The 27,612-nt window shown below is 50.5% G+C and overlaps 1 protein-coding gene across 12 annotated transcripts; it reads right to left on the bottom strand.

The window, feature by feature from the left end:
* Positions 1–1,747: 1,747 nt before the first annotated feature.
* On the bottom strand, positions 1,748–27,612 carry TTLL3 (tubulin tyrosine ligase like 3). 12 transcript variants are annotated; one of them, XM_058437230.1, is made up of 16 exons: positions 26,792–27,612; positions 26,477–26,565; positions 24,076–24,244; positions 23,842–23,939; positions 20,988–21,116; positions 19,403–19,517; positions 18,247–18,345; positions 16,459–16,654; positions 11,401–11,585; positions 10,295–10,353; positions 10,110–10,135; positions 7,954–8,389; positions 3,983–4,152; positions 2,755–2,831; positions 2,330–2,556; positions 1,748–2,143 (listed from the first exon to the last, which is right to left on the bottom strand). In XM_058437230.1, the coding sequence occupies exons 1-16, from the start codon at positions 27,180–27,182 to the stop codon at positions 1,748–1,750; spliced, it is 2,862 nt and encodes a 953-aa protein (XP_058293213.1). In that variant the 5' UTR covers positions 27,183–27,612. The 12 variants fall into 12 exon arrangements, 10 of the variants coding, with proteins under 10 accessions (XP_058293213.1, XP_032005515.1, XP_058293212.1 ...); XM_032149624.2 differs by having other exon boundaries at positions 10,110–10,353; positions 26,792–27,609; XM_058437229.1 differs by having other exon boundaries at positions 10,110–10,353; positions 11,401–11,549; positions 26,792–27,609.

Raw genomic sequence — 27,612 nt, 5'->3', positions numbered from 1 at the left:
CCTTGTCTCAAAAAAAAACAAACAAACAAAAAAACCAACAATTGAGATGGGGTCTTGCTATGTTGACTAGGCTGGTCTTGAACTCCTGGCCTCAAGCAATCCACCTGTTTTGGCAACCCGCCTCCCCCCCGCCAATGTGCTGGGATTACAGGCATGAGCCACTGCACCCAGCCTTCTTACTCTATTATATTTTTTAAAGCAGGGTCTCAGTATGTTGCCCAGGTAGGCTACCCTCCAACTCCTGGCTTCAAGCAATCCTCCCGCCTCAGCCTCCTTTTTTTTTTTTTGAGACAGAGTCTCACTCTGTTTCCCAGGCTGGAGTGCAGTGGTGTGAGCTCTACTCACTGCAACCTCTGCCTCCTGGGTTCAAATGATTCTCCTGCTGGGATTACAGGCACGTGCCACCGCACCTGGCTAATTTTTTTTGTTTTTGTTTTTGAGTCTCTGTTTTTAAAGCAGGGTCTCAGTATCTTGCCCAAGCAGGCTACCCTCCAACTCCTGGACTCAAGCAACCCTCCCGCCTCAGCCTTCTTATCTTTTTTTTTGTTTTTGAGACAGAGTCTCAGTCTGTCGCTCAGGCTGGAGTGAAGTGGCATGATCTCAGCTCACTGCAACCCCACCTCCAGAGTTCAAGCAATTCTCCTGCCTCAGCCTCCCGAGTAGCTGGATTACAGGCACACGTCACCATGCCCGGCTAATTTTTGTATTTTTAGTAGAGACGGGGTTTCGCCATGTTGGCCAGGCTGGTCTTGAACTCCTGACCTCAGGTGATCCACCTACTTCAGCCTTCCCAAAATGCTAGGATTACAGGAGTGAGCCACCGGCCCTTATCCTTTCTTATGAAGACACTTGTCATTGAATGTAAGCACCACACTGGTCATTGGGATTATCTCATTTAAGATCTTATTTACATCTGCAAAGACCTTTTTTTTTTTTGATACAGGGTTTCACTCTGTCTCTCAGGCTCAGAGCCCAGTGGCGTGATCACAGCTCACCACAGTTTTGATCTTCCCAGACTCAGGTAATCCTCCCACCTAGGCCTCCCGAGTAGCTAGGACTACAGGTGCGTGCCACCACACCCGGCTAGTTTTCTATAGAAACGGATTCGCCATGTTGCCCAGACTGGTCTTGAACTTGTGGGCTCAAGCAATCTCCTGCCTTGGCCTCTCAAAGTGCTGGGATAACAGGCGTGAGCCACCATACCCAGCTACAAAGACTCTTTTCCCACATAAGGTCTCATTCACAGGGTCCAAGTAGACATCTCTTTTCAGGGGACCACAGTTCAACCCACTACAACTAAGCAGTGCCACACTTTTCTTCAGGTGAGTGTGGCTTATTGGATATTTCATTTTTAGGTGACCTTGGCCCCTTGCTGAAGAAGGGATGGACCCATTCCCTCTGCAGAAGGGCTGAAGTTTAGGCAAGGTCAACTCTTTCCCCTGTCTCATGGCATTAACGTTCCTATGCCCGTTAGGTGTCATTCTGCTAGCCCGGCTTGTTCTCTGGGGTTGGGGGGCTCCCAGTGGTCAGCAGTTCTGGCAATATGTCCCTGCATCTACTCACTGCCACGTGATCTTGGGCAAGCCATGCTGCCTCTTTCAGACTCAGTTTCTCCATCTTTAAAGTGAAGGCTCACGCTCCCCACCCCTGGATCGGAGATGCTAGGGGAGTCCCTAAATAGGAAGCCTCATGTCTGTCCTTAGGTGGGAATTCTAGGCCTCGCTGCACGGAGGAGCTGCTGATGGCCTCAGGCTCTTGCTGTGGACCCTGGGGTACACGGCCTCACCCCACCCACTCTTGACCCTCCAACAGCAATGGAGTCAAGCCCCAAATACTTCACTTGTTTCTTTTTATTTGGTGTTGGATCCAGGACAAGGGCAGTGGGGAATCGAAGCAGGGGCTTCCCTAGCTTCATATCCCCCAGGCCCCTGTGCCTCTGGAATGTACCAACAAGGGGCAGCGGTTTCAGGGGCCTCAGCCTCTTCATGGGGCAGGCCTCAGCCCTGGGTTTGTCACAGTCTGGCCTTGAATTTGCCTTTGGCCTTGACCTTCCTACAGGTGCTAGGAAGTGTTCCGACTTCAAAGGGCAGAGGCAACAAGGCACTTCCAGCTGGGGGCCTCGGAGGCACAGGAGAGCAGGAGCCTCGGTGTGAAAGGAGGGGAGAAGAGGGAGATGATCAGAAGTCTGTTGAGGAAGGGGCTTCTGAGGGAGACAAGCTCTTCCCTTGGGGTGCCAGCCAGCCTGGGAGCTGCCCTCTGCCTGTGCCCTCCAGCCCTGACCCTGTGTTCAGCACTGTCCACTGGGTGTGAGTCACAGGTCGAGGCCCACCTTTCTTGGCTTCAGGATGCTGGGTGCCACCTTCAAATCAAGGTTAGGTGGGAGGGAAATGAAGACCTTAGCCGTAGGTAGAGTCCTCAAGGCCTTGCTTGTGGTCGACAGGGCCTTAGTGCCCACCAACTTGCTGTGCTGTCGTCTGAGGACCTGGCCCTGGTGTCGGAGTACATGGGGAGAAGGCAGCTGGGCTTTGGTGTGGAGGCTGGGGAAGTGGTGAGGGGCTGTGGGAGCAAGAGAAGCTGTGAGGGCCTGGGGGGGGGGCCCCAAGGTGGCCTAGCTGCCCTAAAAGGTATGTGTGGAGGATGGGGGGATGTGGAGGGAGTGGGGGGATGTGGAGGGAGTGGGGTGAAGGCAGATGGAGCCCTCCCAGTTCCTCCTCCAGAGGCAGTGAGAAGAAAACAGGGTAGAGTCCAACAGACCTGGGTCTGCATCCCAGCTGTGCCCCTTCTGAGCTGTGCAATCTTGGGCAACTTCCTTAAACTTCCTGATACCTCGGCTGGAAAATGGGGATAATAGCACCTACCTTGCTAGGTTGGTGTAAGCACTAAAGGAGCTGGGCAGGTAGTGGCATGGGGCAAACTGTTAAGTGCTGGACACATGTTAGTTCTTTCCCCCAGAGGTGACTGCTTGAAGGCAAAGGCAGAATACTGCAGTGGGAAAAGCATGGGCGCTGGAGAGAGCAACCTGGGCTTAAGTCCTGGCATCTTTGAAATAAGGTCATCTTTGAAATAAGTCACTCTGTGAGGCAGAGTGACTACTTTGGAGGAGACAATAGTCATTTGGCTGGGTTTTTTTTTTTTTTTTTTTTTTTTTTGCGCTCTTGTCGCCCAGGCTAGAGTGCAATGGTGTAATCTCAGCTCACTGCAACCTCTGCTTCCTGGGTTCAAGTGATTCTCGTGCCTCAGCCTCCCAAGTAGCTGGGATTATAGGCACCTGCCCCTACACCCGGCTAATTTTTGTATTTTTTAGTATAGTAGAGATGGGGTTTCACCATGTTGGCCAGGCTGGTCTCGAACTCCTGACCTCAAGTGATCTGCCCGCCTCGGCCTCCCAAAGTGCTTTTTCTGTGTTTTTGTTTTTAAGACAGCATCTCACTCTGTCTCCCAGGCTGGAGTGCAGAGGTGCAATCATAACTCACTGCAGCCTTGACCTCCCGGGCTCAAGCGATCCTCATTAGCCTCGCGAGTAGCCTGGACCACAGGCTCGCGCCACCATGCCCACCTAATTTGGCTGTGTATTTTTAAAGAATACTTTGTGAATAGTGGCTTTTACTTGCTACTGGTGGCTCTTTGGTGGGGTGGCTGATCCAGGTGGTTGGGAGGGGCCTGGAGAGCAGGAATAAATCGCCTTGGGACACTCGGGTGTTTTGGGGGAACGGTCTTACCCAGGGCCTGGGGGTTCTTCAGACTCAATGGCAATCTGTTCAAGTGGTGGGGTTGCCTGTCTCCACTAGAAAAGGTCATGGTGAAAATGCAGCCCATCCTGGTGCTGGGGGCGTCCCACTCCTGGAGATTGGGGCAGACCAGGGCTGTGTCCCTTTTCGCCTTGCCTTTCTTCCCCTTTCCAGGGGCTGAAGTGGTGGCAGTGGAGACTGGCTTCTCACTGTGCCCCAGGCTCCCGGCCCCAGCGCCTTTCCTAGAAGCTGACCTTTGGGTAGGGGTCCCCGAGTCCTTGCCTTCCCCAGAGCCTCGCTGGGTCAGCAGAGGGACTGCTGGGCAGACCCCCATCCGCTGATGACACATCGCCATGGGCTTCTTGATGGTGAAGCCCTCTACCAGGAGCCGGATGCCTACATATTGAGGCACCTCCACAGCAGGCTGTGGACAAGAAAAGGAGACAAGGACCACTCAGTCAGTGGTACTGGAATCCTTGGCCCAGTGGGACCCAGAGTAGAGATGGGTGGAATTACTTTTTGAGGCACCTGGTCAAAGAGGCGTTTCTGAGCTGAGAAATGGAAAGCCCACCTCTGAGTCAGTACCTAGAGTCACAGAGCTCCAGGAATTGCTAGCCCAGAGGAATGGGGGAATCCTAGCCATGTCCCACCAGCACCCCTAAGCCACATTTCTCTCCTAAGCTGCCCCCAGCCCCTGCTGGAATGCGTGTGGCTCCACTGCACAGGCCACTGCTGGTGGACAGCTTCCTGAGCTGAGCCAATCAGATTCTCTGCACAGAGAATTTGAGTTACACCACCCAGAAAAGTAAGAGGCTTGGAGCCTGCCTAGAGCCTCGTGTGAACCCAGGTTATGGGGGAGCAGAAATTAAGAACCTTTAAGAAGACAGTCTGTGGAGAAAATGAAGTAGCGAATATGCAGAGGAAGGCAGAGAGAAGGGTGCAGGACAGGGACTCCCTTACAACTCTCAGTTCCTATCAGGCCAAGCTGTATGTCCTGCCCTCAGCTGGGCTCCAGGAGAGCTCCCTGTGCCTTGCTAGCAACCTGGAGCCAACTGGAGGTATCTTCTGTGCCACTGAAGGATCGTGATCAGAATCTATCTAAAGATCAGAATTACTTGGAGCTTGTTAAGAATACAGCTATTGGCCGGGCATGGTGGTCACACCTGTAATCCCAGCACTTTGGGAGGCTAAGGCTGGCAGATCACTTGAGGTCAAGAGTTCAAGACCAGCCTGGCCAACATAGCCAAACCCTGTCTCTACTAAAAATGCAAAAAAATTAGCAGGTCATGGTGGCAGGCACCTGTAATCCCAACTACTCGGGAGGCTGAGGCAGGAGAATTGCTTGAACCCAAGAGGCAGAAGTTGCAGTGAGCCGAGATCACACCATTGTACTCTAGCCTGGGTGACAAGAGCGAAACTCTGTCTCAAAAAATAAATAAATAAATAAATAAATAAATAAATAAATAAATAAATAAAAAATAAATAAATAAATAAATAAATAAATAAATAAATAAATAAATAAATAAAAAATACAGCTATTGCCGGGCGTGGTGGCTCTTTGGGAGGCCGAGGCGGGCAGATCATCTGAGGTCAGGAGTTAGAGACCAGCCTGGCCAACATGGCAAAACCCCATCTCTACTAAAAACACAAAAATTAGCCAGCCATGGTGGGCGCCTGTAATCCCAGCTACTCGGGATCTGAGAAGGAGAATCACTTGAATCCGGGAGGCGGAGGTTGCAGTGAGCTGAGACAGCACCACTGCACTCCAGCCTGGGTGGCAGAGCAAGACTCTGTCTCAAAAAAAAAAAAAAAATCAAATAAAAATATAGCTGTCAGCACTCTCGAGTAGCCCCAGATGATGAGGGAAAGCTCATCTTTACAGAAGAATCTCAGCTAATAAATGCAGAAGGAACAACAGAATTAGACATTTGCCATTTTGCAACTCTAATAAAATAGGCAATAATCAAAACTGGTATCAAAACAATTAGATGAAAGGATGACAGGAACATGTGTAATCTGGACAGAGCCAACACATCACCTTACAGAAAAATTAATTGCAAACGGGAGATGTAGCTTATAATGGAGAGATCTGGTAGCCACCACTGTAACCCACAGTCAAACTCAGCAGCACTAACTGTGAGACACTCTCACAGGATGTGCCTTGTGATGCCACATGAGGTACCCGGCATCACCTCTGAAGTGCTCTTGGGAAAAATGTTTAACCTGAACCTCATCAAACTGTTTGACCTAACTTCTAGTTCCTGAGACAATCAACTAACAGAAGACCAGGGTAAATAACACCATAAGGCAACAATCAGATAAATCCAGAATGTGGGACAGTTCTACAAAACAACCTGCCTGGCCCCTCAAAAGATCAAAACTATGGGGTCAAAAGGCACTGGGGCTGGCCTAGATGAAAAGAGACAAAAAAAAAAAACAGTGCAAGGTGTGAGCCTTCACTATGTGCTGGCCTAAAAACAAAAACAAGAACAAATCGGCAACAAAAGACATTTAAAGGGCTTGGTGCAGTGGCTTATGCCTGTAATCCTAGCACTTTGGGAGGCCGAGGCGGGCAAATCACAAGGTCAGGAGATCGAGACCATCCTGGCTAACATGGTGAAACCCCATCTCTACTAAAATACAAAAAATTAGCGGGGCATGGTGGCAGGCGCCTGTAGTCCCAGCTACTCAGGGAGCAGAGGCAGGAAAATCACTTGAACCCGGGAGGCGGAGCTTGCAGTGAGCCGAGATGGTGCCACTGCACTCCAGCCTAGGCAACAGAGCAAGACTCCGTCTTAAAAAAAAAAAAAAAAAAAATATTTGGGGGACATTTGAAAAATGCAGATGCATAGTCTCCTCCCCAAGCTAGACATTTTGGGTCAATCTCTGGGGGTGGAACCTCCTGACATCCATACCTTTAGAAGCTTTCAGATGCTTCTGGCCTGGGCACTGGCATTGAGAGCACTGCACTACAATGGCACATTTTCCCTCAGCTTGCTCATATTTTCCTGCCCATGTATTTCTCCATTTACATTTTTTGAAACCAAAACGCCAATATATTAATTTAAGAAATGATCAATAATTGTAACAAAGGTGAGGTCACTTGGGTCATGTGATTGGTACATTCTCTTCCTGTAACCAAACCTTGACAGAAACTGAATGCTAATCAGAAGCCATTTAAACTGCCACAAGAAATTCTATCCAGAGCTCAGAAAGACTTGCAATCAATTTTCTGACTGATTTTTTAAAATGCTGTTCTATTTTACAAGTAGACTCCAATCTCTTTTTGGAGCAAGATGAGTGAAATAATTATGATACTAATAATAATAGTAGCTACCAGTAATTGCCTATTGCTATACATTCAGGCACTTTACAGGTTATACATGATGAAACTCCTAACCTTATTAGGTAATAATAACATTAGCTAAAACTTAGTAGCATTTACTATGTGCCAGGCACTATTCTAAAGTACTTTACTGGCTGGGCACGGTGGCTTCTGCCTGTAATCCCAGCACTTTGGGAGGCCGAAGTGGGCAGATCACCTGAGGTCAGGAGCTCGAGACAAGCCTGGCCAACATGGCGAAACCCTGTATCTACTAAAAATACAAAAATTAGCCAGGCGTGGTGGTGGGCACCTGTAATCCCAGCTACTTGGGAGGCTGAGGCAGGAGAATCGCTTGAACCCTGGAGGTGGAGGTTGCAGTGAGCCAAGATCATGCCACTGCACTCCAGCCTGGGCAACAGAGCGAGACTCTATCTCAAAAATAAATAAATGAAGTACTTTACTTATCAACTCATTTAATTCTCACAACTCATAGTACCTAACTTTGTGAGTTAGGTACTATTTTTCTTCTTACAAATGAGGAGACCTAGGGGTTAGGAACTTGTCCAAAGTCACACAGCTTGTTGTCACTGAACAGGAATTTGAACCGAAGGAGATTCCAGAATCCCTACTTTTATGACTATGCTATATGCCTCTCTAGAAATATTATCCTCATACATGAATTCATTTTATTCTCCCATTCCCATGAGAAAGATGGTAATAACATCCCCATTTCAAAGATCAGGAGACTGAGGCTCAAGGAAGTGAGGTCACCTTAGCAGGACCAGGACTTGAATCTGGGTCTTAAACTGGGTCTGACTGCAGAGTCCTATGCTCCACTATGCGGCTGCCTGGAAGAGGGTGCAGACTCTCTGGGGTCCTGCCTGGGCCCAACCTCCTCACCTGCTTATAGATGAGCTCAAAGGCTCCTGTGCCACAGTTGCGGTCCAGCCGCCGGTCAATGACCACGCGCAGGGTGTCAGCTTGCACGCCAGCACACAGCCGGGCAGTGACTGCCGTGGAGGGCGCCATCGTGGGGCTGGCGTTGATCTCAATCAGCCAGGGCTGGAAGTCCTCCCCGAACACAAAGTCAGCGCCATAGAGCTCAAAGCTGGCCTTCCGACACTGCACGGTGTCCTGGGAGGTCTGAAGTGCATGGATCACAGCATCCTTCATGCCAGGCACGATGATGGTGGACCAAGCATTTGGGGCACCCATCTCCTGCAGGTGGGCCTGGAACCTCTGGCTAGACCACATGTTGTCTGGTGGAAGCAGTGGATGCCGATGGCATGAGTTCTCCAGGTGCTTCTGGATGGAGTTGTTGCACAGGTGCACTGAGCTGGGGGCAGAGAGCAGAAAACTGAGGTCCAGGCCCTTGTGTCTCTCCCATCCAAGCTCAGGGAGGACAGGCAAGTCCTGGAACCAGCCCTGGGCCACCCTGCACTATTCAACTTGAGATGGGGCCCTACTGGGAAGGACAAAAAGGACAGAGGCCTGGGCCCCACCACATTCTTCTAGGGCCAGAACCACTCTTATCTCTCAGGGCTGCTCTGGGGGCGCTAATTACGGGGGCCACAGTACTAAGTGCTTTGTGCATAGTCTCAGTTAACCATCCCAGTGTTTGGAAGATAAGAGGGTGGGTAAGGGTATGGCCCCGTCATCGCCAGGACGTGTTCAAGTGCCATCTCCACACTAGTTGTGAGACCTTAGGCAAGTCATCTAACCTGTGTGCTCTTCACATCTGCAAAATAGGGGTAGTAACAGTACCCACTTCACTGTTTTTTATTTTTTTCTTCAGACCTGGTGAACAGGAAGTATTCACTGGGTTCTTATTAAGAATGAGATAATGTACACAAAGTGCTCAGCACTATCACATATGAAGCACTCAATAATTGATAGCTATGAATTTCATACTACTGCCTCCATTCTTCAGATGTGGAAACCAAGGCTTAAATAGGTTTTCACATGACCAGAGTCAAACAACTTGGAAGCTGCAGAGACAGAATTGGAATTCAGGCTTCAACAAGGCTTTCTCTCACCCCAGAAGTTAACACGACATCTTGGTTTTCAAAACTCCTGACCTCCTTTCCCTGCTCTACATTTGCTTCCCTTTTTCCCCCAACGACAAATCTTTTTTTTTTTTTTCTTTTTTTGAGACAGAGTCTCGATCTGTCACCCAGGCTGGAGTGCAGTGGCACGATCTCAGTTCACTGCAACTTCCACCTCCCAGGTTCAAGCAATTCTCCTGTCTCGGCCTCCCGAGTAGCTGGGACTACAGGCGCCCGCCAACATGCCCAGCTAATTTTTATATTTTTAGCAGAGACGGGGTTTCGCTATATTGGTCAGGCTGGTCTCGAACTCCTGACCTCAGGTGATCTGCCCACCTCGGCCTCCCAAAGTGCTGGGATTACAGGCATGAGCCACTGCGCCTGGCCCAAATAATCTTTTAACCTGTTAGATAATTTCACTTGTGTTCATTGCTTGCCTGTTTCTCCCTGCTAGAATGTAAGCCCTTGAGAGCTGGGATCTTGTTTTGTTCAGTGCTATACCCCAAGTGCCCAGAACAGTGCATGGCACAAGGTACACACTTGGTCAAATCTGTTGGAGGGGCCAGGCACAGTGTAATCCCAGCACTTTGGGAAGCCAAGGTGGGACGATCACTTGAGCCCAGGAGTTTGAGACCAACCTGGGCAACAAAATGAGACTCCATGTCTACATAAAAAAATTTAAAAATCAGCTGTGGTACATGCCTGTGGTCTCAGATATTTGGGAGGCTGAGGAGGAAGGATTGCTTAAGCACAGGAAGTCAAGGCTACAGTGAGCTGTGACCATGCCACTGCACTCCAGCCTAGGTAACAGAATGAGACCGCTCCCTGTCTGTTAAAAAAAAAAAAATCTGTTGGAGGCAAGGACAGCTGGCAGGATGAGGGCCTGCCTGCCTGCAGTCTGTGTGTGGAGCCTAGTGCTGCTGCACAAGTCCCCTGTACTATAATCGCCTGTTTGCTTGCCAGCTCCCCAACTAGGCAGGGAGCTCGTGGGAGGCGAGCAGAGGGGCTCACTTGTCCAGGTTCTTCAGGGAGAAGGGCTGCGTGGAAAAGCGGATATAGCTGTCACGGTAGAACCACACGGTAAGTGGGTTCCAGTCAGTTACCAGGAACCACTGTCTCAGGTCAAACTTGGTGCCAAAGATGAGCAGGGGCCGCTCAATATACTTCTGCACCACCCATTTGCCGTCCTTCATCACCATGGGGTTGCCGTTCACCAGCTTCAGCATCTCCTCCAGGTGGTCCATGCACATGATGCCTACAGGGGAAGAGGGCAGTCAGGGACTGGAAGGTCAGGCATGGGCTGGGAGAAGGGCCAGCTTGTCATGAGCTCTCGTCCCCTCGGAGCTGATAGGGCTGAGTGGGTAAGGCTGTCTCCCTCAATCAGAACCCAGTTCCCTTTGGGAAAGCCAGGAATTTGCTAAGGATTTTAAATTTTTCCTAATTAACCAGTTTTGTTTGATTAAACAGGAATATATACATGGATACAAATTTAAAGTGCTGGGCTTTTTTTTTTTTTTTTTTTTGAGACAGCCCTGTCGCCTAGGCTGGAGTGCAGTGGCACGAGCCCGGCTCACTGCAACCTCCGCCTCCCGGGTTCAAGTGATTGATTCTCCTGCCTCAGCCTCCCGAGTAGCTGGGATTACAGGTGCCTGCCACCACACATGGCCAATTTTTGTATTTTTAGTAGAGACAGGGTTTCACCATGTTGGCCAGGCTGGTCTCCAACTCCTAACCTCAAGTGATCCACTCGCCTCGGCCTCCCAAAGTGCTGGGATTACAAGCATAAGCCACTGTACCTGGCCAGTGTTGGGCTTTTTTAAAGCATGTGCACCTATTACTTTCCTACCAATAATAAATAGACTATAAAACAAAACAAAAATTGGGCAGTACGAAAGGGCATACAATAAAAAATATATCTCTTTGTCCAGAGGCAGCCAACTGCTGCTTCCAGGACCTTATGGATATCCTTCCGGATCATGTGAGAGCCTACACGTGCCTCAGTTTCCCAGGATTGTATAAATTAAAGCATGTTAAGGATTTGGAATAGTGCTTTAGATGCATGACTGCATTTAATCCTCACCTCACAGGAGGTATTATCATCCTCCTCATTTCACAGATGAGGGAACTGAGGTTCAGGGAGGTGATAAAACCTGCTCAAGGTCACGAAGAATATTAGGAGCAGAGCTAGGACTCAAACCCAGGCAATTTGGCTTCAATAGACCTGCACTATTAACTTCCTTGGCCTCTACTGGTAGATGCAGGTCGTGAGGTGCCAGTGCAGGAAGCGGGAGCTGACCCCCACCTCGTCCGCGGGACTTGGCTCCTGGCTTCACGATCCAGATGTTGCGATCCCCTTCCATGTCTATCTGGAGTACCACGGCCCGCAGCTGCTGCAGGATATCCTCACAGCGCTGGACCTGAGTGTCGAGGTGCCTGAGTTCTGCCCCTTCGCTGTGGGGAAATGATGGAACTTGGGCAGGGCTGGACCTGGGACATGCGGGTGGAGAGGGCAAGGGGAGATATATTCCACCACCCCCCACCGTCATCCAGGCAGCCTTGGTCACGCCCTCCCTGCAGATATCCATAGGTCCCTCCCAGGCCTCCGGCCCCACCTTCAAGCCACCCCTGAAATCCTAACCTGCCCAGACTACACGAATGGGAAAGGTTGATAAAATTCCATTAACTGCAAACCACCCCCTACTCCAACACTCCACCTGTGCCACCCCTCTTCTTATTACATTAAAACTGTCTTTGACAGAATTTAATCATTCCAGTTCCTAATGATAAAGCACCACTATGTGCCAGGCACTGTGACAAGGGCTTTCTATATATTTTCACTAATCCCCTCAAGGCCCTGCCAGGGAAGTATTACTAGTACCCACCCCCTAACCCTCGACTTTTTTTTTTTTTTTTTTTTTTTGAGACAGGGTCTTGGTCTGTCACCCAGGCTGAAGTGCAGTGGTGAAATCACGGCTCACTGCAGCCAGGAACTCCTAGGTCCAAGTTTCAGCCTCCTAAGTAGTTGGAATTACAGGCATACGCCACCACACCCAAGCTAATTTTTATTTTTTGCAGAGATGGGTCTTATTATGTTACCCAGGCTAGTCTTGAACTCCTGGCCTCAGGCAATCCTCCTGTTCAGCCTCCCAAAGTGCTGGGATTGCAGGCATGACTACCACACCCAGCTCTGGTCCCATTTTAGAGAAATGTAAACTGGGCCAGGCACGGTGGCTCCTGCCTGTAATCCCAGCACTTTGGGAGGCGGAGGCAGGCAGATCACCTGAGGTCAGGAGTTTGAGAACAGCCTGGCCAAAATGGCAAAACCCTGTCTCTACTAAAAATATAAAAATTAGCCAAGCATGGTGGTGGGCACCTGTAATCCCAGCTACTCGGGAGGCTGAGGCAGGAGAATCGCTTCAACCCAGGAGGCGGAGGTGGCAGTGAGCCGAGATCGCGCCATTGCACTCCAGCGTGGGCAACGGAGTGAGACTCCCATCTCAAAAAAAAAAAAAAAAAAAAAGAGTAAACCGAAGCTTTGAGAGTTAAGGGACTTACCCAGGCCATACACTGAAAGTTGAGTGGTTCAGCCAGGATTCAAACTCTGTCCTGTCTGATTCCTCCACCCTAGGTGATTTTTGGGGTTCATTCCTGTCTTAATCTGTGCTTAATATTGGCTGAAACGATGTTAGCCTAATTCCTTTTAAGCACCTCTATATCACACCTCTTCTTGTTTTCTTCCCATCATTTACCCCCACCTGACACATCTGCTTATTTGGTTATTGTCTGAATCCCCTAACTAGAATGTAAACTCCATAAGAGCAGGAACATTTTTTGAGTTGTTCTCTGCTGTAATCCCCATCCCCAAGCACCACACCTGGCACTCAGCAGGTACTCCCTGAAAGTTTGCTCAGTGAGTGAACGGTTGGCTCAGCAAGTACTTTGGTAGGAGCTTGCCTCAGCAACTGGGCTGCATAGACAGGGTTTCATGGACAAAGAGGGACCCTGTTCTCTACAAGACAGAAAATGTCCTGAACTAAACCAAGTCACAAAATACCCCAGATGGCTGCCTCATCCAGACTCTCGCATTTCTTTCCTTCTGACTGAATAGGACAGGAGCCTCCTATTCAGGGGAAGCTAACTCTGTAACATCTTAGTATCTTGAATGTCTCCAGTCATGGAGAACTTTCTCTTTTTTAAGGAGGAGGCAGCAGCCACTGGGGCAGTGCCAGGAACAGGGACAGCCAGATGCAGGGGGCTAGGCAAGGTCTCCCAGGAGTACTCACACCTATGTCCTGACAGACTTTTCTGTGGTCTGTAGCATGAAGTATCTGTTCAGTAATCTGTGATGTGGCCAGGAAAATATCACACAGGAGTGTAATTGGAAAAAGTATATTCGACATGACAATATGATTTTATAGTTAGCAAAAAGAAAAAAAAAACCAGTATTTTTTTTTTTTTTTTGAGACGGAGTCTCGCTCTGTCGCCCAGGCTGGAGTGCAGTGGCGCGATCTCGGCTCACTGCAAGCTCCGCCTCCCGGGTTCACGCCATTCTCCTGCCTCAGCCTCTCCGAGTAGCTGGGACTACAGGCGCCCGCCACCACGCCCGGCTAATTTTTTGTATTTTTAGTAGAGACGGGGTTTCACCGTGGTCTCGATCTCCTGACCTCGAAAACACCAGTATTTTAATGAAAAGTCAACCTTGATGAAAACCTGGCTGGCTTAGTTCTTAAAATCCAAACTGGCTGGTTTTTTTTTTTTTTTGAGACGGAGTCTCGCTCTGTTGCCCAGGCTGGAGTGCAGTGACGCGATCTCGACTCACTGCAAGCTCTGCCTTCCAGGTTCACGCCATTCTCCTGCCTCAGCCTCCCCAGTAACTGGGACTACAGGCGCCCACCACCACGCCTAGCTAATTTTTTTTGTATTTTTAGTAGAGAGGGGGTTTCACCGTGTTAGCCAGGATGGTCTTGATCTCCTGACCTCATGATCCACCCGCCTTTGCCTCCCAAAATGCTGGGATTACAGGCGTGACCCACCGCTCCTGGCCCTGCTAATTTTTGTATTTTTAGAAAAGATGGGGTTTCACCATATTGGCCAGGCTGTTCTTGAACTCCTGACCTCATGATCCGCCGGCCTTGGCCTCCCAAAGTGCTGGGATTACAGGCATAAGCCACCGCCCCAAGTGGAATTGGTTTTTTTAAAAAGTTGAGAAGTATTAACAGTAAATATTGAATGAATTAGGCCGAGTGCAGTGGCTCACATCTGTTAATCCCAGCCCTTTGGGACGCCAAGGCGGCCAGATGTTTGAGTTCAAGACCAGCCTGGCCAATATGGTGAAACCATGTCTCTATAAGAAAAAAAAAAAAAAAAAAAAATATATATAAATATATATATATATATATATATCACACAAAAATTTACCAGGCTGGTGGCACACACCTGTAGTCCTAGCTACTCAGGAGGCTGAGGTGGGAAAATCACTTGAGCCTGGGAGGCAGAGGTTGCAGTGAGCCAAGATTGCGCCACTGCACTCCAGCCTGGGTAACAAAGTGAGACCCTGTATCAAAAAAATAAAATAAAATATTGAAGGAATGAATGAATGCTGGTCATTTGTACTGAACCATTCAACACTGTGTATGTCTGTTATATGATGCAATGTTTTATGTTATCCTGACTTTAGAGAGGTTCCTATAGCCCTCTCTAGAACTTGCCCCCACACACCAGAAATAAAAAGGACTCATGTGCTTCACAACTAATGTTCTAAGTCTTGAAAATTCTTTTTTTTTTTGAGACGGAGTCTCACTCTGTCACCCAGGCTGGAGTGCAGTGGCGCGATCTCGGCTCACTGCAAGCTCCGACTCCTAGGTTCAAGTGATTCTCCTGTCTCAGCCTCCTGAGTAGGTAGGATTACAGGCATGCGCCACCATGCCCAGCTAATTTTCATATTTTTAGTAGAGATGGGGTTCCGCCATATTGGCCAGGCTGGTCTTGAACTCCTGACCTCAAGTGATCTGCCCGCCTCGGCCTCCCAAAGTGCTGGGATTACAGGCGTGAGCCACCACGCCTGGCTGCCTTGATAATTCTTAATTTAAGATGGGTAGCTTTACATTTTCCAGTAGCTAAAGAGAAAGTACCAGCCGGGCACAGTGGCTCACGCCTGTAATCCCAGCACTTTGGGAGGCCGAGGTGGGCGGATCACGAGGTCAGGAGATCAAGACAATCCTGGCTAACATGGTGAAACCCCGTCTCTACTAAAAATACAAAAAATTAGCTGGGCATGGTGGCGGTCGCCTGTAGTCCCAGCTACTTGGAAGGCTGAGGCAGGAGAATGGCATGAACCTGGGAGGCGGAGCTTGCAGTGAGCCGAGATTGCGCCACTGCACTCCAGCCTGGGCGACAGAGCGAGACTCCGTCTCAAAAAAAAAAAAAAAGGGAGAAAGTACTGGGCCACCTAAGTTATGTCCTGACATTTAGAAAAGATGCAATGAATCACTTGCTAATGATGTAGGTCTGCTGCTCATGTCATTCATTAGTTCTTCGGTTTCCCCTATTGAGTAATTAAATCTGTCCACTTCTTCCCATTACCACCACCCCAGCTGAGATTCCTAGCACTCCCACCTGGCTTCCTGCAAGTCTCAAACCTTGAGCTGTGTCCCGGTTGAGAACAGGGGCTACGCTTCATTTCTGGAACCTGGCGCAATGCTTGGCACATCGGAGTTGCTCAAGAAATGCTTACTGTGTGTTCTGCCTTCAGGGCTGTTCTCCCTCCAGTCGCTCCTGCATGCTTCTCCTGAATGGAATCTCCCTAAAGCAGCACCAGGCTCACCTTGATCCTCCCTTCTCCTGCCTAAGAACCTTTTTCCAAAGTGTGTTCAGAAAACACTGCCCCTCAGGATGCTTGGTGGGAGGCAGGGCACTGGGCTCACTTAAGTACAGGATAAGCAGCACATTCTCTCTATAGGCTTACACCACCCATAGGTTCTGAAGAGTACTGGCCCAGGGAAGCCTCTTTAATTAACTGCTTAATCCAGTGTTTTCCAAATGTGATGGACCACAAAAGCCCTTTTTTCATAAAATCTATTTACTTCCTGTAGAATTAACATCCATACAACACACACTTTGGGCAATGTGCTGTCCATTTGGTGGCACAGGCCATGCCCTTAGTGACTATGCTATGCCAAGAACCAAGAAGAGTGGCCCAGACCCTATCATGGAGGCAGTGGGAGTCCTTGAGGGTTCCTGAGCAGAACAGCAGGGTAAACGAGTGGGAGGCTTGGGGAAGGGGTAGGGGCTGCACGAGACAGAAAGGGTCTATCCCTAAGCACCTGCCCACAGCCCAAAGTCCCAGCTGCAGGGGACTCACTGGACCACTTGGTAGTAGCGCTGCAGGAAGACGGACCAGCCCTCGGGGGTGAGGTACAGCGGGGCCTCCAGGTCCTTGTCAATGTCCATGTGGGCCAAGTTGCTAAGGTACTCCTCGCACACACACAGAGCTTCATCCACAAACTCTGGGGACACTGACACTGGGTTTTTCTCCCGTTTCTTGGGCTGCTTGTCTCCTGCACATAGGGAGGGGCCTGTCATGATCCCATATCAAGGCAGGTAACCTGAGGCACGTCACAGCCCCCATTGTCCTAAGGCCTGTCACTTACCTGAGGCCCAGCACAAACCTAGATAGATCCCCTATTGCCCTGGGATGTGTCACTTAGCTGAGGCTTTGCTCTAAATTCACTGCAACTCTAGCACTTGCCCTTGGCTCCCATTGTCCCAGGACCTGTCACCCGAGGCTCTGCCCTAAATGTCCCCAAGGCCTCTGACAGCACCTATAGCCTCTCTGCCCCTGGGAACTCTAACACACCTGAGGCTCTGCCTAAAATGCACCCAGGAGCCTTGGCCTATGTGAACCCAGTTATACATGAATACCCCTCCCCCAAGTCTGACCAGAAATCCAGACCCACTCCCAGAATCCTGACACAGAGCTACAACCCTTAGCCCACAGAAACACTAACCTCTGTGTGCACTGTTACTGCACAAGGGCCTGACACACCTGAAAGTGATTACAGAAACTGACCCTTCAGAAGACCCCGTGCACATCCACAGACCTGACTCACCCCTGAACGTCGCAGTGCTCTGAAGATCCTGATATACAACTGAGGCCCTCAAACCCCTGCAGCCTGACCTATACCATAAAAGCTTAAGCACGGGGTCTCTGGCCACACCCGAGACCCTTGTGCCCCTTATCCTGGCACACAACCAAGCCTTCCTTGTATGTGACGCACACAAGAGACAGCAATGGGGAGGTCTCTCTCTGGAAGAGGCGGGGATTTTCTTCCTTCCTGGAGAGCTGCCTCTACTTCCCTGAATCCCTCGCTGATGGGTCCCTGGATTACAGGACTAGAAGCCTGGAGACACGAGCTAAATCCAGAAAGGGAAAGGGCAGGCAGTGGTTGGGCTGGCATGCATGATAGTGAGGGTTCCTCTGTGTCCCCCTCCACTCCAAGCTGTTCCTTATGTTCAGGCCTAAGCTGTTCTCAGGCCATGTGTAAAGCCCAGTTTCACTGCTTCCTCCTCCTTAGAGACCTGAGCTCCTCACAGGCAGGGACGGACCATGTCTTCTTAGTCTGCCCTCTCCAGGGTGCTCGGCCACATGCCAGGCCCATGGGAGGGCTGACTGAGGAGTGGATCAACTAACAAATGGATGGGAAGACAAGTGTCTAGGTACCTGGGACAGAAGAATGGATGAGTGAATGGACTGGAGAACAGATAGGTAGTAGATAGGAGAATGGAATAGCAGGTAGATAGATGGGTAGATGGATCTGTGGAAGGACAGGTAGGCAGGGAGTGGATAGATGGATGGGGAGTATGGAGCTGACGTCAGGTAGATGAACGAAGAGATTTACAATGGGTGACTGGTGGGAGGATGGAAGGATGAATGGAAGGATGGGTGGGTTAATCGGTAGATCAGAGAGTGGGTGAATACATGGGTGGATGAGTGGATGGATGGAAGGATGGATGGATGGATAGATGGGTAGATGTGAATCATACACAGATGTGTGGATGAACCAGTAGGTGGGTGGATGAATAGATAGGTGGAAGGGTGGATGGGTGGAGGATAAATGGGTGGGAGAGTGGAGGTAACCACAGTGCTTACCTGAGGCCTCTTCCTCTACTGCCTGGATAGGGTATGACTTCCACTCAGACTTCACCACCAGCTTGAGAACGTTGCGGGCAGCGGTCAGCCAGAAGTCCTCTGCTCCCAGGCCAGGGGATACCCTGCTCAGCCCCTAGGCTTGAGGCCTGTTCTGGTTCCAGAACCTGATCATGACTTGCCCCATTTTGGATCCAGAACCTGACTCTACCTTTTCTGACTCTAGAGCCTGAGTTTAGAACTTGCTCTGTTTCAGGCTGGGCGCGGTGGCTCATGCCTGTAATCCCAGCACTTTGGGAGGCTGAGGTGGGTGGATCACGAGGTCAGGAGATCGAGACCATCCTGGCTAACACAGTGAAACCCCATCTCTACTAAAAATACAAGAAATTAGCCGGGTGTGGTGGCGGGTGCCTGTAGTCCCAGCTACTAGGGAGGCTGAGGCAGGAGAATGGCAGGAACCCGGGAGGCGGAGCTTGCAGTGAGCCAAGATCGTGCCACTGCACTCCAGCCTGGGTGACAGAGCGAGACTCCGTCTCAAAAAAAAAAAAAAAGAACTTGCTCCTGTTTCAGTTGTGGAACCAGACCCCAAATCTGACCTGACTTGGATCATATTCTGCCTTCAGAATCTGGCTTGGACTCATTGTCTAATTTGTTTCTTCTGTTCATCACCTACTTTTGATACTTATTCTATCCTGAGAACCAGACTGTGTCCTATTTCAGACTTTGAATGTAATTTAAATCTAGCATAGAATCTGGGTCCAAATTCTAACCTGAATTTAGAACATATTGTGGAATTGGAACCTAGTCTGCCTTAGAAACCCAAAGCCTGCAGCCTTTTTTGGAATCCAATTCAACAAGTGGAACTTGATATAAGCCTGGAATCTGTTCTGGATTCCAAACTCAAGGGACTGACCAACTTTTAGAACCTGCTCTAGAATATAAGCCAAGCTACCCGAGCTTTTCTGGAGGTCAGAGTTGACCAAGCTAAGAGGCTCATTAAGGGAGGGCACATTAGGGAAGGATAAGGATTGAGGGCGGAAAAGGAAATCTGCTGGGGCAGATGAGGGCATGAAGAGAGGCCTGTTGCTCTCCGATATGAGCCAGAGCTTCAGTCCTGCTCCGTCAGCCTGAGGTCGCATGGGGCTGGGGGTCTCCTTACCTATGAAGGCTTTTTTGTCATCCTCAGCCCCCAGGCGGTAGCAGCGTGGGAAGAAGGAGTTGGCATCAACCTCATCAAACCACGGCAAATTCCGGAGATTGAGACATAGACCCACCTATGGAGTTAGCCGCTGAGATGGCAGGGCAGGACTGCCCACATTCGGCACGCATCCAGACAGCTCAGAAAGACTCTGACTGGATATGCTCTCAGAGCCTTGGCCCCACTTGCAAGGTCTGAGTTTCTCACATCTATCACCATATATTTGCCTGGGGAGTGTCCTTTGCCAAGAATGCCTGACGTCCCTCCTGTCCACCCTTTCACATTCTTTTTTTTTTTTTTTTTTTTTTTTGAGATGGAGTCTCGCTCTGTCACCCAGGCTGGAGTAGTGCAGTGGCGCGATCTCAGCTCACTGTAAGCTCTGCCTCCTGGGTTCACACCATTCTCCTGCCTCAGTCTCCAGAGTAGCCGGGACTACAGGTGCCCAACACCACATCCAGCGAATTTGTTGTATTTTTAATAGAGATGGCGTTTCACCATGTTAGCCAGGATGGTCTCAATCTCCTGACCTCATGATCTGCCTGCCTCGGCCTCGCAAAGTGCTGGGATTACAGGCGTGAGCCACTGTGCCCGGCCCACCCTTTCTCATTCTTAAAGAGCTGCCAAGGCTGAGCCCGGTGGCTCACATCTGTAATCCCAGCACTCTGGGAGGCTGAAGTGGGAGGACTGCTTGAGGCCAGAGGCCAGGAGTTCAAGACCAGCCTGGGCAACATAGCAAGACCTCATCTCTTAAAAATAAAACAAAAAAAGAGCTGCTTCCTCTAGAATCCTTCCTAACCCACACCAATAATATAATGGCAGGTCATTATTATAAAGCCCTTCATCCTTGCCACAACCCCAGAAGATAAGCCTTACTGGTATTCTCATTGAAAGATGAGGAAATTGAGGCTCCGAGAGGTGAAGTCACTTGCTAAGAAACCCAGGTAAGGCTGGGCATGATGGCTCATGCCCGAAATACCAGCACTTTGGGAAGCTGAAGCAGGTGGATCACCTGAGGTCACCAACATGGTAAAATCCCGTCTCTACTAAAAAATACAAAAATCAGCCAGGTGTGGTGCCATGCACTTGTAGTCCCAGCTACTCAGGAGGCTGAGGCAGGAGAATTGCTTGAACCTGGGAGGCAGAGGTTGCAGTGGGCTGAGATTGCACCACTGCACTCTAGCCTGGGAGACAGAGCAAGACTCCGTCTGAAAAAAAAAAAAAAAAAGAAACCCAGGTAAGACAGAATGGGTCCATTAGCCAGATATCTTCTGCTTAGGAGGTAAGAGTCCGCTTGTTCACTATCATTGGATTTCGTGATTTTTCTACCTCCAGACCTATTTTAGTCACCATATCTACACATGCTAGATACGGTGCAGGGGCTGGATTTGAACTAGCCAGATACTGGTCAGACTCCAAATCTTCTGAATTGTATACTTCCCCTTGTCCTGAGAACTTCCTCTTACTAACAAGGAGAGCAGGGAGGAGAGCTGCCAGCCCAAGGGCAGGGGGTTGGAAGCTGCCCTGCCTGCTCCTCTAGGGAGCCCACCTTTGTGGTAAAGGAGCCAGCCTGGGCGTAGTGGTTTATCATCTGATCCTTGGAGAGGAAGCGACAGTCGAGCACATCCCGCCGAGTGGTCCAGATGAAGTAGGGGGTCTCATTCTGAACCATGCGGGACTGGGGAGACAGGGGGAGACAGAAACACAGAGGCTAGTGTGGGTAGCAGGGCCTAAGGCAGCCTCTCCCTGCCCTCCTGAGCAGGGTGGGTGAACAGGAAGGAGAGGATGCTTCCAAGGTGGCCTCTAGCCCACACATCATCTTTGTGTAAGTCAAGAAGATTTCTCTTCCTCCAGGGCACAGGTGGGCAGACAGCAAGCCAGCCTTTCAGCCTCCTTTTGACCTTAGAGAGGCCAAAGACTCCCTTCTGCCTCCCTTTGTCACTGCTTAAGTTGTCCTATGAGGCTTGTCAGCCCCCAGGCGGTGGCAGCGTGAGAAGAAGGAGTTGGCATTAGCCTCATCAAACCACAGCAAATTCCAAAGACTGAGACATAGACCCACCTATGGAGTTAGCTGCTGAGGGGGCAGGGCCCCTAAGGGTGTCCCCAAGCAGTGACAAAGCTGCACAACTGAATATCACACTTTGTTCTGGCCCATGGTCATCAGTGGCTTGCCTAGGGGCAGGACGGTGACTCCAAGCTGATGGGCACAGAGCCTGTGACAAAGGCTCTCTCATGGGCCCCACCTCTGTCCATCCTTCCTACAACTCTGGGAGGTGGGATAATTATTAATAACTAATGTCAGCACATGCTGGGCCCTGCTCTAAGCACTTTCCATGTCAATTCATTCACCACAATTCTGTGTGGTAGGGGCTAAGGTTATCTCTATTTTACAGATGAAGAAACTGAGGCACAGGAAGGCAAGTGACTTGCCAAAAGGCTCATGAGATTGACCCATATGAAGCTGCCAATATTCAGCCATTCCTGACATAGAGAAATGGCTTCTTTTTTTTTTTTTTTTTTTTTTTTTGAGATGGAGTCTGACTCTCTCGCCCAGGCTGGAGTGCAGTGGCGTGATCTTGGCTCACTGCAACCTCTGTCTCCTGGGTTCAAGTGATTCTTCTGCCTCAGCTTCCCTAGTAGCTGGGATTATAGGCATGCACCACCAGGCCCAGCTAATTTTTTTTCTATTTTTAGTAGAGACAGGGTTTCACCATGTTCCCCAGGCTGGTCTCGAACTCCTAACCTCAAATAATCCACCCCCCTTGGCCTCCCAAAGTGCTGCGATTACAGGTGTGACCCACCACGCCCGGCCAGAAATGGCAATTTTATATAGTTGAACTCAGTAAGTGGCACTACCAAGATGGAAACCCAAGTGCCCTCACCTCAACATGCATTTCCTCCATATCATCATACCGACTCTTTCAGCTTTTTTTTTTTTTTTCAGATGGAGTTATCGCTTGTTCTGTCACCCAGGCTGAAGTGCAGTGGCATGATTTCAGCTCACTACAACCTCCACCTCCTGGGTTCAAGCAATTCGCAGGCCTCAGCCTCCCGAGTAGCTGGGATTACAGGCACCCGCCACCATGCCTGTCTAATTTTTGTATTTTTATTTTATTTTTGAGACAGAGTCTCACTCTGTTGCCCAGGCTGGAGTGCAGTGGCGTGATCTCAGCTCACTGAAACCTTCGCTACCCAGATTCAAGCAATTCTCCTGCCTCAGCCTCCCAAGTAGCTGTGATTACAGGCATACACCACTATACCCAGATAATTTTTCTATTTTTTTAGTAGAGACAGGGTTTCACCATGTTGGCCAGGTTGGTCTTGAACTCCTGACCTCAGGTGATCCATCAGCTTCGGCCTCCCAAAGTGCTGGGATTACAGGCATGAGCCACTGCTCCTGGCCTTTATTTTATTTTATTTTATTTTTTGAGACGGAGTCTCACTCTGTCACCCAGGCTGGGGTGCAGTGGCATGATCTCAGTTCACTGCAACTTCCACCTCCTGGGTTCAAGTGATTCTCCTGCCTCAGCTTCCCGAGCAGCTGGGATTAGAGGCGCCTGCCACCACACCCGGCTACTTTTTTTTGTTTGCCTGTTTGTTTGTTTTTTTAGTAGAGATGGGTTTTCACCATGTTGGCCAAGCTGGTCTCAAACTCCTGACCTCAAGGAATCCACTCGCCTCGGCCTCCCAAAAAGTGCTGGGATTGCAGGTATATAAGCCACCCCGCTCCGCCTCTTCCAGAGCTTTTTAAGACCTTCCTTCCTGCCTTCACTTACCAAGGGCAGTGGGGGAAGGGGAACTATGGGGTTTTTATTTGAAGGGGGAGTTACCATGCATGGAGGCTGTGCTGGCATCTGGTATGACCCAGCAGAGCTCTGAATCCCAGGCCAGATGGGACACAGCCCTGCTGTGTCCCTCCCCACTCTGCGGGCCTATCTAGCCTTATTCACTTATATCTTTTTTAGAGATAGAGTCTTGCTTTATTGCCCAGGCTGGAGTGCAGTGGTGCAATCATAGCTCACTGCAGCCTGTAACTCCCAGGTTCAAGCGATCCTCCTACCTTAGCCTCCTGAGTAGCTGGGACTACAGGTACATGCCACCACACCCGGATAATGTTTTTCTACCTTTTTTTGTAGAGACTGAGTCTTAGTATGTTGCCCAGGCTGGTCTTGAACTCCTAGCCTCAAGTGATCCTCCCACCTTGGCCTCCTGAGTAGCTGGGACCACAGGCATGAGCCACCATGTCCAGCTCTATCCAGCCTTTAAAGAAGCAGTTTTTACTACAGATAGGGAAACTGTGGCCCAGAGAAAGAAACTACTTGTCTGAGGTCACCCAGCTGGACACCAATGCTCTCCCTCTAAGCAGGCAGTCCCTGTATCATCTTGGCCCCCAGGGCCCTCACCATTAGAGCATGTGTTCCATCTAGGTCATCAAATTTCAGTAAATCATCGAAGTCGAACAGCTGTGGTGGCTGGAACTCCTCGTCCTCATCTTCATCCTCTGTGGATGCAGAGCCCAGAGCTGATGAGTTTCCTCTCCCTGACCCATAGCCCATAAGGCCTCAACCCTGGGACAGTGGGAACCAAAGGAAAGGGACTCAGGAGTGACAGCTGTGGAAAGGGAAGGAACCACTCACCATCCTCAGTGGTGTCACTGTCACCCATCGCTGAGCTATCCAGATCCTTCTGGGGTGGCAGCAGGGTGGGTTCTGAGCGATGGACCATCTTCTTCTCCACCCAGCCCCTCCGGCGCAAGAGACACCGGATCACCGGGTAGCAGCCTTGGATTGTAAAGATCTTCTTCTGCTGCAAGGTGAGAGAAGGATACTTCTTCAGTAAGCATTGCGTAAGTGCCAGACATAGGGGATACAAAGGTGAACCAGACAGTTATGGAGTCTGCCATCAGGAAATTTTTATATTCCAGTAGGAGAAATAATCAGCTATAAATAAGTAGAGAAATAAATATGCATGGTAATAATGATAATAGCAATGGCTAATATTTATTGAGGACCTACTACATGCTGAGCACTTACATGCATTACTAACTATACTATGTGTTTTTATTTTGTTTTGTTTGAGACAGGGTCTCACTCTGTTGCCCAGGCTGGAGTGTAGTGGCACAATCTCGGCTCACTGCACCCTCTTCCTCCTGGGTTCAAGTGAGTCTTTTGCCTCAGTTTCCTTGAGTACCTGGGATTACAGGTGTACACCACCATGCCCAGATAATTTTTTTTTTTTTGAGATGGAGTCTTGCTCTGTCGCCCAGGCTGGAGTGGCACGATCTTGGCTCACTGCAACCTCCACCTCCCGGGTTCAAGCGATTCTCCTGCCTCAGCCTCCCCAGTAGCTGGGAGTACAGGCGTGTGCCACTGCGCCCAGCTAATTTTTGTATTTTTAGTAGAGACAGGGTTTCACTATATTGGCCACACTGGTCTTGAACTCCTGGCCTCAGGCCAAGGCCTGCCTTGGCCTCCCAAAGTGCTGAAATTACAGGCATCAGCCACTGCATCCGGTGCCCAAATAATTTTTATATTTTTTGGTAGAGACTGGGCTTCACTGTGTTGGCCAGGCTGGTCTCCAACTCCTGGCCTCAAGTGATCCTCCTGCCTTGGCCTCCCAAAATGCTGGGATTACAGGTATGAGCCAGCACGTCTGGCCAATACTATGCATTTTTATTAGATACTGTTACCTCCATTTTACTGGCTATGAAACAGAGGCATAGAGAAGTTAAGCAGGGTGCCTGGGGCCCCACAGTGGTTAAGTAAAAGAGCAGGGATTTACATCCTGGCAGTTTGGCTCCAGAAACTGTATACTTAATGGGATCCAGAGAAACTACTTAGAAATACATGATCAGGGAAGACTGAAAGGGAGCCATGAATGTACAGAGCTGGGAAATGGTGGTTCAGGCAGAGGGGAATGCATGTGCAAAGGCCTTGAGGCTGGAGAGAGGTCAGAAGGAACTGAAGGGAGACCAGAGTGAGTGGAACATGGAAAACGATGGGGAAACCCCAGAGGAGGTAGGCAGTGGCCAGACTGTGGAAGGCCCTGCAGGCCTTGGAACGGACTTGGATTTCATATTAAGAGTGTCATGAGCAAAAAAGGCTAACTGAGGGAATCTTTCTAAGCTTGGCTTGCTGCTGTATTACAAAAAGATGAGGGGACAGGATGGAGGTATACCAGCTAGGAGGTTGTCATGGTTTGCCTAGGAGAGAAATCACAATTACTAAAATGAAGGTGGTTACAACACAGACGGGAGAAGGTGCTAAAGTTGAGAATCATTTTGGAGGTGGAGATGACAAGTGGTTTTGCCGATGGGATTAGACCTGTGGGTGAAGAAACAGAAAGATGAGATTTCTGGCGTGAGAAACTGAGAGATGGGAAAGACCAGAGACTGGGGAGGACGACAAGTTTGGGCAGGAAGATCAAAGTCTGGTTTGGGACATGAATTTGAAATGCTTGTTAAGTTTTCTGGGTGTAGATGATAGGTAGGGGGCTGGATCTACGGGATGTGGAGTTCGAGGCTGGGCTGGAAGGGGCACAGAGAGGGTGCAGCACACTGACTGGACTCAGCCAAGGACATAACCAAAGGAGACAGACCTGGGGAAGGGGCCAGGGGGCCACTAATGGCCGAGGAACCTTTAAAGGCCGCTGAAAAGCAGCAGCCAAAGAGGGAGAAAGGAAAACTAGGAGCGTGCAGTCAGACAGCCAAGGGGAAGGGTGTGTGGGGCAGCGGTGTCGAAAGATACAGGGTGCACAACCGAGATCAAGACCGAAAGGCACTGCTGAGTTTGGCTCCCTGGAACTCACCAGGCACCTTGATTAGAGTCGGACATCGCAGGGAACCAGAGTGGAGGGAGCCCAGAAGTTTGGTGCTGAAGGGTAAATGGGGAGGTAGTTGAAGATGGGTGTGGTGGCTGAGGATTTTTGCTGTTGTTTTTTCTTTTGCTTTTGTTTTTTAAGGATATAAGAAAACAGCGCAGGGAGACAGGCTGAGCCGCTCCCAGGGCCCCTTCTAAGCGCCCCCGCCCCTCCTCTGACCTTGACAGCTCTCTCCACGTAGATTTTGGCATTTCTGAGCCGGTTCATGTGAGACGCCTTGGAGGATCCTCGCCAGAGGACCGGGAAACCTGCAGAAAGATGCGGAGTAGGGGCGGGGTAGACTGAGGCTGGGCCTAGGGTCTTGGCCTAGGATCTTTTCTGGCCTCCGATAGCCACGCTTCTTTTCTTCCTCCTGCCTTCATCCGGATGCCCACCCTCGGCCGCTCTTCTCCCTACCCCCATTCCCTCCACCCCAGCGTCTTGTCGTCCTCGCAGCCGCTGTAGGCCAGAGCGAGCGGGCCGCACGGGCCTCACCATCCTGCGGAGAGGGGTCATCCAGGATCGGGGTGTGCGGGGGGCCGAGGGGGTGGCTATCCGCGGCGCCCAGGGCGTGGGTGCCTGGGACCAGCGTCTTGAAGGCGCCGCTGAGGCGGCGCGCAGGGGCAGGGCTGCCCGCCTTGTATCTGCCGCCTGCGTGACCCTCCTCGGGCTGGGCGGAGGCAGGGCCGGGCCATGGCAGCCTCCTGGGTGGACGGAACTCGGAGCGGGGCGCCGAGGGGAAACTGGTGCGTGGCTCGAGCGGCTGCGGCTTCCGCAGCCAGTTGCACACCACGCCGCCATCCTGGCGGTACCAGGAAGCCGAGCCCCGGCGCCCGAGCCCCAGCTCCCCCGCGCTCAGGAGCAGCGGCGCGTCGGGGCCCTGCATGCGCCCTTCGCCGCGCTCGCCCTCCTAGCGCCCCTGATCCCGCGCCCCTCCGCGTCGCCGCCTCCTCTCCCGGGAAGGTCCTGCCTAGGCTCGAGCCTTGTCCTCCGTTCCAAGCCCCGCCCCGTTTGCTATTGCCTTGGAAACCATTCCCTGGGCACCATCAGACCGCTCGGGGCTGGTTGGGGGCTGCGATGGGCCCCGGGACAGTCGAGCGAGGGCTTCCTTAGGACCCGGGGCCTCACCCAGACCCTTGATGAGCAGGGCACTGAAGGCGGAAGAGAGCACTGAGCCCGTTAGTTTGTGTTGCGGTTCCTTATCCAGTACTTCCTGGTGCCACCGGCCCTAGGGTTTGAGTGATTCCACAGTATTTATAGGCGCTAACAAATGGCCCCTGACCTCATGGAGCTTACTAAAGCCCAGTGTGAGGGGA

The sequence above is a fragment of the Hylobates moloch genome, unplaced genomic scaffold (assembly GCF_009828535.3).
Source record: "Hylobates moloch isolate HMO894 unplaced genomic scaffold, HMol_V3 SCAFFOLD_4, whole genome shotgun sequence".
In the NCBI taxonomy this organism is placed as follows: Eukaryota; Metazoa; Chordata; class Mammalia; order Primates; family Hylobatidae; genus Hylobates; species Hylobates moloch.
This window is presented reverse-complemented; position numbering and strand designations above follow the sequence as displayed.

Bases quoted from the DNA above. Each gene is read 5' to 3' on its own strand.
- TTLL3 (XM_032149624.2), bottom strand. From the start codon at position 27,182: ATGCAGGGCCCCGACGCGCCGCTGCTCCTGAGCGCGGGGGAGCTGGGG. The intron at 8,390-10,109 runs GTGAGCCCCTCT...CTCTGCCCCCAG, and splicing joins TCCCTGAAGAACCTGGACAA to CTCAGTGCACCTGTGCAACA. The intron at 2,832-3,982 runs GTCAGCTTCTAG...CCCATTTTCCAG, and splicing joins TCGGGGACCCCTACCCAAAG to CCGAGGTATCAGGAAGTTTA.